At 43.1% G+C, this 14,832-nt stretch overlaps 1 protein-coding gene across 4 annotated transcripts in view; it reads left to right on the top strand.

The window, feature by feature from the left end:
* The window catches only part of Tmem200a (transmembrane protein 200A), an 84,312-nt gene extending 70,906 nt beyond the window's left edge, over positions 1-13,406 (top strand). For all 4 annotated transcript variants that reach the window (XM_052751230.1, XM_052751232.1, XM_052751231.1 and 1 more), the window contains exon 2: positions 10,201-13,406. In XM_052751230.1, coding sequence (XP_052607190.1) covers positions 10,217-11,692 — 1,476 coding nt within the window. In that variant the 5' untranslated portion in view covers positions 10,201-10,216 and the 3' untranslated portion in view covers positions 11,693-13,406. The remainder of the gene's footprint in view (positions 1-10,200) is intronic.
* The last annotated feature ends 1,426 nt before the right edge of the window (positions 13,407-14,832 follow it).

The following is a 14,832-nucleotide window of genomic DNA, read 5'->3' as shown; positions in this document are numbered from 1 at the left end:
ATTTAACTGGGGCTTGCTTACAGTTTCAGAGATTTAGTCTATTATCGTCATGGCAGGAAATGTGGCATCACACAGGCAGACACAGTGCAGGCTAAATAGGCCATTAGGCCTGGTTAGGACTTCAGAAACTCCAAAGCCCACCCCCAGGGACACACTTCCTCCAAGAAGGCCACACCTACTCCAACAAGGCCATACCTCTTCATCTCTCTCAAGTAGTATTACTCACTAATGACCAAGCATTCAAATGTTTGAGCCTATGGGGGCAATTTCTACTCATACCACAAGGACTGAGCTGGCATGGTCTTGCTTTTTTTTGTCACATACTTCTGCCAGGTTATGAGGCTTTACCAAATATAGACCCTTGACCTTGAACTTCTCAGCTCTGGAAATGTATGCAACTCATTTTCTGCATAAATTATCTAGACTCTTGACTGGGGTAATGCAAAAGACGCTTAGACAGAGGAGCAAAAGTTCCAGTTATGATTGGTCCACCCTGATGGCCCAATGCCCTCCTTAAGGCTCTCCCTCCTGAAACTATTGCCTTGGGAGTTGGGAGTTAATATATGAATTTGATAGTCATTCAAATATTCAGTCTATAGCAAGTAGCTCACAAATAAAGAGTATAGATGAGGGAAAACTGACTGAGATCCATTGTAAAAGATAGACAATTTAAAAAAAAAATCTGTGTTCTCTTCAGCTCATATTGCTGCCAATAAGCCCATGTTAGAAAAAGAGGAAAGATGATGAAAACGGAAATAGCCTTATATATCCCCACTGCATCCCCATTCTTTTCCAGTATGTTTGCCGTTCTGGCATTACGCGTGTGGTGTCTCTGAAAGAGTCATGAAGTATGTCCCTCGGTGCTAAAGGAGTTTGTGTCTCCAAGATTAGAGAATTTTCTTTTTACAAGTATTGAAGAGCTCGGTCTTCTCATTCCTCCACAGGGCCTCCCTTCTTCACACCTTTTCATTCCTTGCTTTCAGAACAACCCTGGTTGGATTTTACTCAAGCGTGGTGAGAGTAAAATTCTCCAGCCAAAATTATGCTTTGAAAATGCCATAGGTTAGAAAAATGCCATGAGAGGCTTAAAGCCTGTGCATTACAGGATGGCACACCTTTAAACTACTGTGGATGGTGAATTCGCTCTGGTGAAAGATGGCTTATTTGCAGTGTAGACTACTGCAAATAGGATGGTTGTATGTGTGTTGCTTGTTGATCTGGCATCTTCTCCAAGTTGTGTGATAGTAAGTGGAGCAATTTGTGTTCAAATGACTGTTACTCACCAGACTTTATTTCAGGCCTACACAACTGTCACCGGTGTGTTCTGGAGTTCTCAGGCCTAATAGCAATGGAAACTTAATACTTATTAGTGTCTCTCTTTACAATGTTGCTCCACAAATCATGGTGGCCATGCTGCTGAGGGCAGATACCATATCTGTTCTGCAATGACAGGTGAAAAGTGAAGTCTGTGGTTGTTATTGCTTCAGCTCTTCAGCTGGACATCTTCACTGGCATCCTGCATGCTGGTCCATTCTTGACGTCCTTAGCAGTGGCTTCCTTTTCAACAGTTCAAGTCACCTTCCTGTCCGGAATGAGTGGAGAATGTGCCAGTTTTCATTGAGAGAGTATCCAGATTAGAAGCCCTGAGATGTGGGATGGGATCATATTTCTACTTTGGGGAAAACAGGCCTCTCAAAGTTTTCTGTTCCTGCAGACTATGTCTCCCACTGGGTCCCAGCAGGGTGTTTTCTGAGCTCATTATGGATGTGCTACTTGACCTCCTGGAGATTTCTGTGTTCCAGGGCTTCGTGGTTTTCAGTCCTTGGAGAGCATTTGTTCCATGCCATTGTTACACAGCTCATAATTGGTTCAGGCTTGCGTTTTGTAGTTTGTCGGGCTGGCCGGCTTTGTAGATGGCATTGCTGACAAAGAATGCCTACAGGTTTTCAAGCACCTTCTCTCTAGGCTGCATTGTCTGCGAGCTCAAGATGTACTTGGTCATAATGTGTGACATTTTACATTTAGTGACTTGAATGTCAGGCTGCCAGTCCTCTAAACAGCCTGTACTTCGTTTTAGTTCCAATGCTCATGTGACTATAGAACTTTACCTTAGACTACATAATAAGAGCACCAGCAAAGGTCTCCATAATATGCAAAACCCATTGGCACAGAACTAACATTTTGCAGATTGTCATATTATATCACCCTATGGCTTCTTCTCTAAGGCTGGTGTCCCCCAGCTCCTTCTTCTTCATTGTTCTCTGTCTGTTTTGTACCCTAGTCTCCCAAAGGCAACAGAACGGGGCCTGTGGAACTGATCAAATTCCTTATGCATTTGATCCAACTGCAGATACTGGGTGAACAGGCTGGACTCTCCAACCTTGTCATGCCTCAAATTGTATTTTTCAGATAAATCTGTAAATCTGAAGAAACAAAATTAACTAAAAAGAAAAACGAAATCATATAAACTCATCTCTTCTTTGCAACCAATGGGTGGTTTCTGGAGGCAGAAGACCCCAGGCTTCTTGAATCCCTCAGACCACTAATAACCACGCTTGAATAATTAACCAAACTATTTTTACATTTTTACTCATTGTGTGTGGGGGGTGGGGGAAGAGTGCATATATAGTCATCAGAGGGCAATTTTTAGGAGTTGGTTCTCTCCTTCCTCTATGTGGGTTCCGAGGATGCTCATGGTTATCAAGTGATGTAGGAAGAACATGTACCACTCAGTCTCTTATTCCCACATCTACATGTAAAACCGCTAATGTGCACATGAAAAGAAGACTTCTGCTTTATTCTATTATGTTTTGATCTTAGTCTGATTGAACTGTTACTCACCCATAGGAACTTTCCCTTTCAATTCTGGTAAGAATATAGGTTTAGAGAGAGAGAGAGAGAGAGAGAGAGAGAGAGAGAGAGAGAGAGAGAGAAAGTTTGAAATGTCTCTACTGGGGAGAAAGTCCTAAAACTGTTGTAGCTTGAACAGAAAATATTTCCATCTGTCACATTTGTGGATACCACATGGAGTTTTATGTAATGTTGTGTTTGGTCCTGAAGGCATACATAGATTAATTTTTACTTCCCTTGGGCAGATAGTCTCCCATTCTGGCAATTTTTAAGTCCTAAACAGGGATAAGAATCCAAATATATGAATAGAGCAGGGCCAATTAAATTGAAAATAATAGGCATGTGTCAAGTGAGAAGATGATGAAAATCTTAGGTAAGACCCACAAGGAAGGAAGAATGAGATCCTGTCTGCATAGAAAGCTCTTGCGGATGTGCCAAGCCTCCATTAATGGCCACGGCCTCTTGGAAGCCTCCCCTGATTCCTCCAGGGGCTGTGGGTGAGCACCCTGCCACACTGCCATCTCAGAAGACAGTTCACTTCACTCTAAATATTTACGTTGACTCCTTTTCCACAAGATTTCTTATTCCTTCATGAGGGACTGGGTTTTATTAATTTTGTGTCCCTGTTGCTATCCATATTTCTTTTTTTTATTTTATAATTTAATTTAATTTTACATATCAGCCATGGATTCCCCTGTACTCCCCCCCGCCCCCGCCTTCCCCCCAGCCCACCCCCCATTCCCACCTCCTCCAGGGCAAAGACTCCCCTGAGGATTGAGTTCAACCTGGTAGATTCAGTCCAGGCAGGTCCAGTCCCCTCCTCCCAGGCTGAGCAAAGTGTTCCTGCTTAAGCCCCAGGTTCCAAACAGCCAGCTCATGTACTACAAAGATCCATGGCCAGGCCCCAGGTGGAGCTCCAGGAGTCCAATTGGTGAGAAAGAAGAGGGATTGTATGAGTGAGAATTGTTGAGACCAAGATTGAAAAAAGCACAGGGACAAATAGCCAAACTAGTGGAAACACATGAACTATGAACCAATAGCTGAGGAGCCCCCAACTGGATCAGGCCCTCTGGGATAAGTGAGACAGTTGATTAGCTTGAACTGTTTGGGAAGCACCCAGGCAGTGGGACCGGGACCTGTCCATATTTCATTCACATTTTGGAACCATTGATTGAGTTCCTATTATTCTGTGAGGCATTCTGCTAGCATGGAAAAGACACAGAAAGACACATAGAAAGGCAAGAAACAACATTGGACCATGGGTCTGAGAACATGCATTCCAACCCTATTCTTACTGCTCATCCGGTGTTCGACCTAGGCAATAATCCTGGTCCTTAGTTTGCTAAAAAGAATGTTTGGATTGAAAAACTTGGAAAGTCTCTTGATTCTTCAGGTCTGTTTAATTGCAGCTATCTGAATCCGATGTGTGTGTGTGCATGCCTGTAGAACCGCATGTGCTGTGCAGTATCATGGTCTGCTCGGAATGGTAGATCAATGTGGTCATAAAAGAACCCAAATAGGAAGAAACAGATGTCCAGAAGCATGAGAATACTGAACACTGATGTGGATTAGTGCTGTGAATGCATATTCCAGAATGTGCTTAACCTGTGAAGAGAGAGAGGGGAGAGAGAGAGAGAGAGAGAGAGAGAGAGAGAGAGAGAGAGAGAGAGAGAGAGAGAGACAGCAACAGGATTTTAAAAATTATTAGACAAGACCAGAAGAGGATAAGCACAAAGATTATAATGGCTTCTGTGCGGTACAGTGTTGCACATGGTACATAACACAGTAATCTCAATAAAGACAAAATGAGCTTCTACCTGGAAACAATAGAATGAAGCTGGTTCAGAAGAAAGCAAGCCCAAGATAAGACATTAGAAAATACAAGGGCTTGAAGAAGAGTGAGAGTCCGCCTGTCTCCTTGGTAGGAAAAGTAGCAAATGAGATAGTATTTCAGTGAGTAAGTTCTGATGTCTGTGATGAATGTTGGACACTCGTAAGATGGTAAAGGTGTGGGGGAGACCCATGACTGTCTTGGTGGCAGGATGAGGATAAAGATATAATTTGTAAAGTTTACACTGATGCCTGTTGCTAATAAAATTGTGGCTGGTTTATGATGACTGGGAATGGAAAAAATAAATGATCCCTAGGTAGCCATAACTTTATACTACCTTGTAAATTTTGGTTATCACCAGAATAATATATGCATACAGTGTTTCCAGGCAGTCTCTTTTGAATGCTCTCACAAGTCAGTACCAGGTGTGCATTTCTGTGAGCTGCATCAAGGAGCAGCTAAATGGAGCAACAGTGCCTACCAGGTAGGAGGCCCCCAGTAGAATAGCACAAGGCTTTGCCCTATGCACCCTTCAGCTTCCCTGGGTTCCCAGCTCATGGAAGTTGGATGCAAAATATTTGCAGGTGCATATAAACTGGGAAGAACAACAGAGTTTTGGAATGTACGCTCTGGGTCCAAAGCAATTACGTATAAAATCTATGCTCAAGTTAAAAAGAAATACCCAAGGAAATAAACCTAAGATCAAGAAGGTTTATTTTGCCTCCAAGTTCAAGCACAGCCCATCACGGTGGCAGGGGAGGGAGGCAACTGGTCACAACACAGCTACTATCAGGAAGCAGAGGACCATGAGTGTTGCTTCTCAGTTTGCTTTCTACTGTTTATTCAGTTCCTGACTCCAGACTGTGGAAGGGTACTATTCACCATTTGGAGTGGGTCCTTCTGTCTCGGCTAACTCTCTCTCACAAACATGGCCGGAGGTTTGTCTCCCAGGTGACTCTAGAATAGATCCTGTTAATATTAATGATAGTAATAATAAAATAATAGATCCCGGAAAATATTAATCACCACAGAGGAAATGAGTCCCTGTGGCTCTGACAAGAATGATTGGGAATAAAAAAGAGGAGTGAGAAGGGGGAGTGGTCTCTTGAGGCTGCATCTCATTTGCTGAAGATGCTGCAGGGAGTCTGGACAAGTACAGGAGGCTGATGCTCAGCCTCAGTCACACCATCAGCCTCACGCATCCTCTGGAGCTTTTCTCAGGTTGTAGTTTAAGAAGTACAGTGGTTTGCTGCACAGTCATAGTTGTGAGAAAACAACATCCTTTATATATTACGGAAAACCAAAATCAAGATAAGGAAAAAAGAAACATAGGGGGAAATATTCTCAGATGAAAGCAACTCTGGAAAGCTGATCCCCACCCAGTGCATGAAATTATCAGCTCCGCATAACCCTAGGCAGGTTACCTAAACTCCCTGCAATGTAATTTTTCAAAAATGTTTTTAAAGCTGGGCACGGTGGTACACACCTTTAATCCTAGCACTGGAAAGGCAGAGGCTGATCGATCTCTGAGTTCATGGCTAGCCGGGTCTACAGAACAAGTTTCAGGAACAGCCAGGGCTATACAGAGAAATGCTGTCTCAAAAAAAAAAAACAAAAAACAAAAAAACAAAAAAAAAAACAAACCAACAAATGTGCTTAAGTGTAGGACAGAGAAAATGCAGGTTTTCATCATGAGCGTGAAAAGGTTTGAGTTCTTTTTACATTTGCTGAACACCAAATGCCAGCTGTAGTTTAAAGTTGGGGACACCTGTAGATCTCATTCTGGTTTGTCTCCCTAGCGGAACAGCCTCCAGCCTCCTCTTTCAGTCAGCTCCGCTACACTAACTACATCCATCTCCTGGTTGGCATCGATTTTCCTAAAATAATGACTCTGGTATTCACCTCTTTGGGCACCTCCTTTGTAGATGCCCAGGGAAGTGAAACATTAGGAAAGACATTTACCATGTCCCAAGGCCCAGCTCTCCTTTCCCTACTAGTCTTCATATTGGCTGCCATGGCAGCAGGCAGCTGAGAGCCAAAGGGAAGGCCATCCTTCTGTTCTCTAGCCTGCTGGCTTTCCTCCACCCCACCTGAAATGATGGCAACCTGATTTCTCACCCCAATAGATGTGAAAGTGCTGTTTCCCATACACAGCCTGCAGCCCGATTCAAAGAGCTTCGTAATTGAAACTTACTTTCATTCCAGAGTGACCTCCGGCTGGTTGCTGCTGGTCTATTAACTCTTCCATTAGGCTTCAAGCTCCATGAAGCAGTGACTAAGCTTGCTTCTTGGCTTTTCCCTTGGGGTCTAGTTTGGATCTCTGAGAGTCGAGACAAGATCGTGCAGGGTGGGAATGCTTTGAATCAAGTTAAGTGGGGGTGGGGATGGGGTGGGGGGCTGTCACCAAACGTTGATTGGCTGGTTCTTGGGATCTTTTTATCCCTGTCTATGCCTGACCAAGGCCGATTGGTTTTGAGTGTGATATGATCCCTACCACACCTGCCAAGTATTTTTTTTTCTTTCCAAACTGCTCTGGAAGAGTTTGCTTTGGCTTTCTGCACGTGGGCTCCCTTCCTTCTTTCTCCTAGCCCAGCGTGCTCACCTTGCTTCCTCATATGGGAGCCTAGTCCTTCCTCATTTCCCCCCATCTGCCAGTATTTATATCTCCTTCTAGCCCCGTTTCCCAACCAACCTCAGGAAAGGGGGAAATGCTTTTTGCTAGTGAACTATTTGCACAGGTGGCAAAGACTGGGTCATCTCTTGAGAATGCAGCTCTCTAGGGCTGCTGCAAATGGGGTCATCCACCTTCCCTTCCCTTTCTCTCTGAAATCCATCTACTCAAAAAGATTTCCAGCTGTTTCCTTAGCTTTCCATATGGAAATAGCTAGGCTGGATGTCTGCAAGCTAAACTAAGCATTTCCTTCAAACATTCGGAACTGATTTGGACTCCAGAAAGCAGAGGTTGACACTGAGTTAGTTTAGCCAAGGTTTGGGAGCGGCTCTACGCTCAGTATGTATCCTTGGATAAATCTCATAGACTAGAACCATGGGTTACGTTCTTGTTTATTCTCTCAACATTAAACTACCTTAATCCTAGTTGTAATTTCGCAGCAAACTGGACCTCCTTGCCAGCTCACTAAAATGGTACATCTCATCCACAACTTTGCTATTTAAGAACAGCTTAGAAATCATCAGTAGGAATTCAAAAGGACATCTCTCTCCTGGATGATGGAACTGGATGCCTTTCAGAAACTCTTCAAGACCTAGAGAATCTTAAAATACCCTTTGCGTCTCTACCAACTAAAGTTGGCTGTTTAAGGACTGTTTATTATAAAACAAGACAGAAATTTTACCAGCTTACAAAGTATTGCTTTTTGTTTGTGTGTTAAGTTTCTGTTTTAAAAAAATATTTTTAACTATGAAAGTTGGTGTAGTAGTAAATCAGTTAAGCAGCAAATCCTGGGGAAAGGTTCACTCTTTATCATTTTAGCAACTATTTCTTGAACTGTGACTAAGTATAAGGTACTGTAGTGAATAATAAAAGTGTTAATTAAAATTGATTTTGACCACGAGGCATGGAAATGTCAGACAGTGGACATATATATCAAATGCCCTAGGAAGGAAGCTTGTTCAAATGTTCCAAGGAATAAGGCTTGTGTGGGCTATGGGAGCTGAGTCATTTAAAGGACGTTATCAAGGAGGTGGAACACGAGCTTGGATGATTAGTCAGAAGTCAGTAGTGAGGACAGGAGCTGATGGGAGTTAGTTAGATCTGGATGGTCCTGTTGAAACATTCTTTTGTTGTTGTTTTCAAGACAGGCTCTCTCTGTGTATCCCTGGCTGTCCTGGAACTCATTCTATATAGACAAGGTTGATTCTTGAACTCAGTTTGACATGCCTCTGTCTCCCAAAGGCTGGCATGATTTAGCACTCCCACATTCAGCTGGCTAAAACATTCTTAATGGTCTCAGAAACAACATGGCATAGGGTATAAATAAGAAACAGAAAAACATCAGCCAGGTTTCAACTGTGTATGTGCTAAAGGGAACCGAGAGACTAAACCCATGGGGTCTGAAATCCCAGATTCATCTGTAGGTAGCAAGGTCTAGTTCTTCCACTATTGCACTCTCTCAGGGGTGTATTATGGGATAATCTGTCACCTCCAGGTAAACTAGTTAGTACAGAAGAGAAGCCTAAATGCTGGAGAGCAGTTGAAAGGTTACTCAACAGTAGTTAGTAAGTGCTGTGCACACCTGGAAAGGATGAGATTGTAATACAAAGGCGGAACTAAGATGCTGTGAGTCACGACATTTCTATGATTTAGACCCTTGTTGAAAGGGGGTAGATAGAGGGGAAATGTACCATTAGAGGGCCAAGCCTAAGGAATGGCTCCACTAATAAGCCAGGTGTGACAAGGAGACCACGGTGTATGGTAGATGTGAGTTCAGCCAGCAGCATGGAGATTATATGCATGTGCTCCGCAAGAGGCAGTTGAAAATGTGAAATTGAAATTCAGGGCTGAGATCTGAAATACTGACTGGGGACTCATCAGCATAAAGGCCATTGTGGAAGCTGTGGGGATAGATATGCATGCCAAGGGGGAGTCAAAACAAGCAGCCGAGGGCAGGACTCTAGGGGGTAATGATTTACTTTGTGGTGAAAGAAGAGCCAGAATGGAAGTAGCAAGGTCTGTGTAGAGACAAGGGAGTCTTAGGAGGAGAGGTTGGAAAGGAAAAAGGCCGAAGTTATCCAGGGGAGCAGGGAGATAGAGAAGATGAAAAATTTAGAGAGGAACTGAATGGTTTTTTGTTTGTTTCTGTTTGTCAAAAAAGGTGCATGGGTGACTTTTCACCATGGATGCTTGAAATCTTAACGTTCGGTTAAGTCTAAGATTTGTCTTTGGCCTGTTAGGTATTCTGTGTTTTTCGTGTGTGTGTGTGTGTGTGTGTGTGTGTGTGTGTGTGTGTGTGTGTAGCCAGAGGTCAAAGGTCAAAACTTTTCTTGTTGGTCAGGATGCCATCCACCTTGCTTTTTGCTTTTTGAGACAGTCTCTCCTTGGCTTGCAACTGGTGGGTTCCACTAAGCTAGGAGGCCCTGGGAGCTCAACTACTCCTCCTGTCTCAGGCTCCCCAGTACCCGGCTCACATGAGCATGCCACCATATCCAGATCTGGGGGAGAATTGAATTTAGTTCCTCACCTTTGCAAGGCAGACACTACCAATTGACCTGTCTTCCCGCCCAAGTCCCCATTTCTCTAAAATGGCATCAATAATGATGGAAAGTTGTGTGCCTGGAGGTGAGGGGCTTGTGACTAAGGGACAGCTTAACATATTAAGTGACAAAATTAGTTAAACAAAATATGTCTTGAGCTCACATTGCGTTAATACGAGGAGAAGAGGAAGAAAGAGGAAAGTCCCCAACAATTCACATTAGTCAACCAACATAACCCTTTCCCAAACTGTGAGGATTTAAAAGTTATTATTCCGTCTTCATGGATCACTGTTTTCCTTTCTTTTCAGAGCACGAGAGGAAGTTATGATAGCCACTGGTGGAGTCATCACCGGCCTGGCGGCCCTGAAGAGGCAGGACTCTGCCAGGTCCCAGCAACATGTCAACCTCAGCCCAGCGCCTGCTGCTCAGGACCAGAAACCAGTCCGACGGCGCCCGCGAGCTGACGTCGTGGTGGTTCGTGGGAAAATCCGGCTTTATTCTCCGTCTGGCTTTTTCCTCATTCTGGGAGTGCTGGTGTCCATCATAGGGATCGCCATGGCGGTCCTTGGATATTGGCCCCAGAAGGAGCATTTCATCGACGCAGAAACCACCCTGTCCACCAACGAGACGCAGGTGGTTCGGAACCAGGGCGGTGTGGTGGTACGCTTCTTTGAGCAGCATCTACATTCGGACAAGATGAAGATGCTTGGCCCGTTCACCATGGGCATCGGCATCTTCATTTTTATCTGTGCCAACGCCATCCTTCACGAGAACCGCGACAAAGAAACCAAAATCATCCACATGCGGGATATCTACTCCACCGTCATTGACATCCACACGCTGAGACTCAAGGAGCAGAAGCAGGCGAATGGCCTGTATGCGGGCTTGCTGGGAGAGGCGGAGGTGAAGCAGAATGGTAGTCCCTGTGCATCCAGGCTGGCCGCCACCACCTTGGCCTCCTTCTCAGGGATGCGGAACAGCTTTCGCGTGGACAGCTCGGTGGAGGAGGATGAGCTCATGCCGAGTGAAAGTAAGAGCCTGGGGCACCTCAAGCCCCCTCTGCTATCTGATAGCGCAGTCTCTGTCTTTGGCCTTTATCCGCCTCCATCCAAGGCCGCGGACGACAAGACTAGCAGCTCCAAGAAGTGTGACACCAAATCGATCGTGTCATCATCCATCAGCGCTTTCACGCTGCCTGTGATCAAACTTAATAACTGTGTCATTGATGAGCCCAGTATAGACAGCATTACTGAGGTGGCGGACAACCTCAAGAGCAGGTGCAGGAATCTTTCCATGGATTCCCTTATGGTCCCACTGCCCAGCTCTGGTGAGTCCTTCCAGCCTTCCAGTACATTACTCCCGAGGAACAATTCCGTTGGGGAGTCCCTATCCAGTCAATACAAGTCCTCTGTGGCCCTGGGACCCGGGACTGGACAGCTCTTGTCTCCTGGAGCTGCTAGAAGACAGTTTGGATCCAATACATCCTTACATTTCCTCTCCTCTCACTCCAAATCCCTGGACTTAGACCGGGGTCCCTCCACACTCACAGTGCAGGCAGAACAAAGGAAACACCCCAGTTGGCCTCGGTTGGATCGAAGTAACAGCAAAGGGTATATGAAACTGGAGAACAAAGAGGACCCAATGGATCGGTTGCTGGTTCCCCAAACAGCGATCAAAAAAGACTTTACCAATAAAGAGAAACTTCTTATGATATCAAGATCCCATAACAACTTGAGCTTTGAACATGATGAGTTTTTGAGTAACAACTTAAAGCGAGGAACTTCTGAAACGAGGTTTTAGTGTTTAAAAAATAGATCATTTTTCCAAGGAGATATCTATACTATTTTCACCAGTGTTTTCCTTCTTAAAGCATTGGTTCTAAGCCTTTTCAAATCCAATGGTACTGTGTTAGAAATGGCTGGTTAATTCTGTAATGAAGATGGCTGTATGTATGGGTTCCTTTTCCCTGCGTTACTATAGATTATCACGTGGGGTTTTGTTTTCTCACTCTTTGAAAGCATGGTTTCTTTTGTTGATATGAAGGCAAAATACCTGCATTTCTATTAAGAACTTGGCTTTAGTTTTAATTCTACCACCAATGATCATCTTCATAGAATGAAGTGGCCAGTACAGAAAGTGTAAGGTACCAAAGTGTGGGCAAGAAGTGTTCAATTCAGGTCCATCCAATACTCAGTAGATGTATTTATAAAGGAGGGTGAGTGCAATCTTAAATGTGATTTTTCTGAATTATTGTTTTATACAGGGTTGCTTGCATTACTTAAAAAGAGAACAAATTTCTAGTATATCTGTTAATGAATCTTACTCTGAACTCTTTGTGGGCAGTATATATCTTTTTTCAACATCCGCTCTGTTAGGGTAATATTTTAATGAAAAAAAATGATGACTGAGAAAGGCCATGGTTTAGTCATAGATACCCAAAAGCTATTAGTTGTAACTTTACAGACTCAGAATCAAAATTTCTCTGCAAACTGATTTGGAAATTGAATAGCCAACGTAGTTTGTAGAATTTCTGTCTTGATACATGCAGAGAAAATGCTGCCTAAGGAATGAAGATACTATTTGCTAGTATCTAACTTTTTCTAGCCATCTCTGTTGTCCAGTACTCACTCATTCCCATTTCCTTATTTTCCTCCAATACTTTTTTCTATTATTTGGAAAATAGTCAGGTAACCATGACATTTCTTCGTATCTCCACATACCACTAGATTGGGTGTTGAAGAAAATTTAGAACTTGATAAACTGCCCTGTAATTTACATTATGATGGAAAATCTTCTGCTAACTCCAAAGACTTTCTCATGGTTAAGAAATGTTTAGGGTTGTGGTTCTCAAATATATTCAGTACTAAAGTAGATGTTTCCATCAGACATTGTTCGTATTTTCCGTGAAGGTAACACAGTTTTAAGAATTATTTGATGAGATCCTAGAAGGGTGGCCCAGCAGTCAAGAGCATTCGCTGCTCTTGCGAAGAACCCCGATTTCATTCCTAGCACCCACACGGGTGGTTCACAATCATCTGTAACTCCAGTTTCAGGGGATCTAACACTCTCTTCTGGCCTCCAAGGGCACCAGACATGCATATGGTGTACATATATACCTGCAGACACTAATACACATAGGATAAAATTTTAAAAAAAAAACTTAAAAAATGTCAAATGGAATACTCAGGAAATTTTACTGGTTTTTCCCCAAAGCCTAAACATTTCTGAACATTCCTATTGCCGTTACGAGGAAGAACAGAACGGTTACATTCATAAGAGTGACTCCCCAGAATCCCACCCTGTGTTTACACAGACATCTTCTTTCTCAAGAGGTACCCTGCTTCGTAGAACCTCAAGCCTGTGTGTTATAATGGACTGAGCTCAATATTTTACTATGAAAAACATTTAATGAATTCTGTTATTCATAGAAGTGTGTGTGTTCTTCATACCTTTGCTATTATTTTTAAATAAAATGTACATTTCTGCTTAAAACACTGTTTTGCAAACTTTCTGCTATACTCTATTGATGGCATTTAATATTGGGGTACACGAGTGCTCTGATTTTTTGATATTGCTTCTGTTGGGTTAAAGAGATGCCCAGGTGCTCTTTTTATTAGGCCATTTTCAAACTTTGTTATGTTGAGATGGTTTTCATCTCATTTTCATTGATTTCCTGGGAAAATAATCAAACCCCACATATATAACAGCAGGCAAATGTTAGTGGTACTCCCAAATTTCAGCACAGTGATTCCCAACATGCCTAGTGTGACACATGGCATAATTTGCAAGCCTCTCCCCATAAAGTGGTCCATAAATATGAAGAGGGTCAGGCAGCATGACCCTTGGAAGATCTAAACAAAACAGCTAGGAGCAGAAAGCAATGATTCGTGCTTAACAGTCTTGTCGTCAAAAAGCCTCAGGTTTTTATTTACCAAACAGATTAACTTTATTAAATGATAAACAGTCTTCACATTTAAATTAATCAGGCTCATATGTCACTATTAGCGTGAGACGGCTCAGCTACTGTATTAATTTGGCATCTTCCCAACCAGGAAGATGGCTTATTTCATATTTTGTGTATGACTCCCATGCTCTTATGAATGCTGAAAATTATTTAGAACTTTGATTTCTCCCCATGAGAAGATCTAGGAACTTGATCATGGTTAGCTGCTTCCAGCCTAGATAGTTTCTAGGCCTGTAGCCTAATTGCAGGGTACAAATTTTCTAAGTGCAACGCTAAGAAAATACCCCACACTGGATCATTCAAAGACTAAAAACTGATTTTTCTCACATTTTTTTTGAAGTGACTAATCCCAGATCAAGGTTAGGTTAGAGGAAGATCCCTCCACTTGTGTTATTGGGCTATTTTCATATTTCCTTGTGTCGAGATCATTTTTCATGTTAAATTTCATTGACTCATCAGGATTGGTTTCTCCGGGGGCCTCTGTCAGCCAAGGCTCACAGATGGTGGCCTTATCACCATGTCCTTATGTGTCCTTTTCTCAGTGTGTACGTATCCTTGTTGACTCTTTTTATAGGACACCAGCTAAGTGGATGAGAGCTCTACCCCATAGGCCTCATTTAACCTCAGTTCTTTCTTTAAGTGATCTCTCTGCAAATATGGTTCTCATCTGAGCTGCGAGGTATTGGGGACATGGTTCAGCCATAACGTGGCCTGTAGAATGCTGAGTGAAAAATCCTCAGCCTACGGTAGATGAGAAAAACAGAACATGCCCTCAGTAGTTTTGAGGCCCTAGGTGTGTAGCCTTAAGTATGACACTTAATCTCTCAATGTCAGTTTAGTTCTTAATTTCCAGCCAAGGATTCCTCAACTATGACATATGGTGAGTCAGAATACAAACTATCAAGTCTTTTCTACTTCTAAGAGATCTGGCACTCTCACATGAGGACCCACTGCTTCTTACTGTGTATATTAAGCA

Source organism: Peromyscus californicus, unplaced genomic scaffold, assembly GCF_007827085.1.
Source record: "Peromyscus californicus insignis strain IS unplaced genomic scaffold, ASM782708v3 Scaffold_22__1_contigs__length_63687245, whole genome shotgun sequence".
NCBI classification, from domain to species: domain Eukaryota; kingdom Metazoa; phylum Chordata; class Mammalia; order Rodentia; family Cricetidae; genus Peromyscus; species Peromyscus californicus.
Note: the sequence above shows the minus strand (reverse complement) of the source record. Positions and strands in the feature narration are given on the sequence as shown.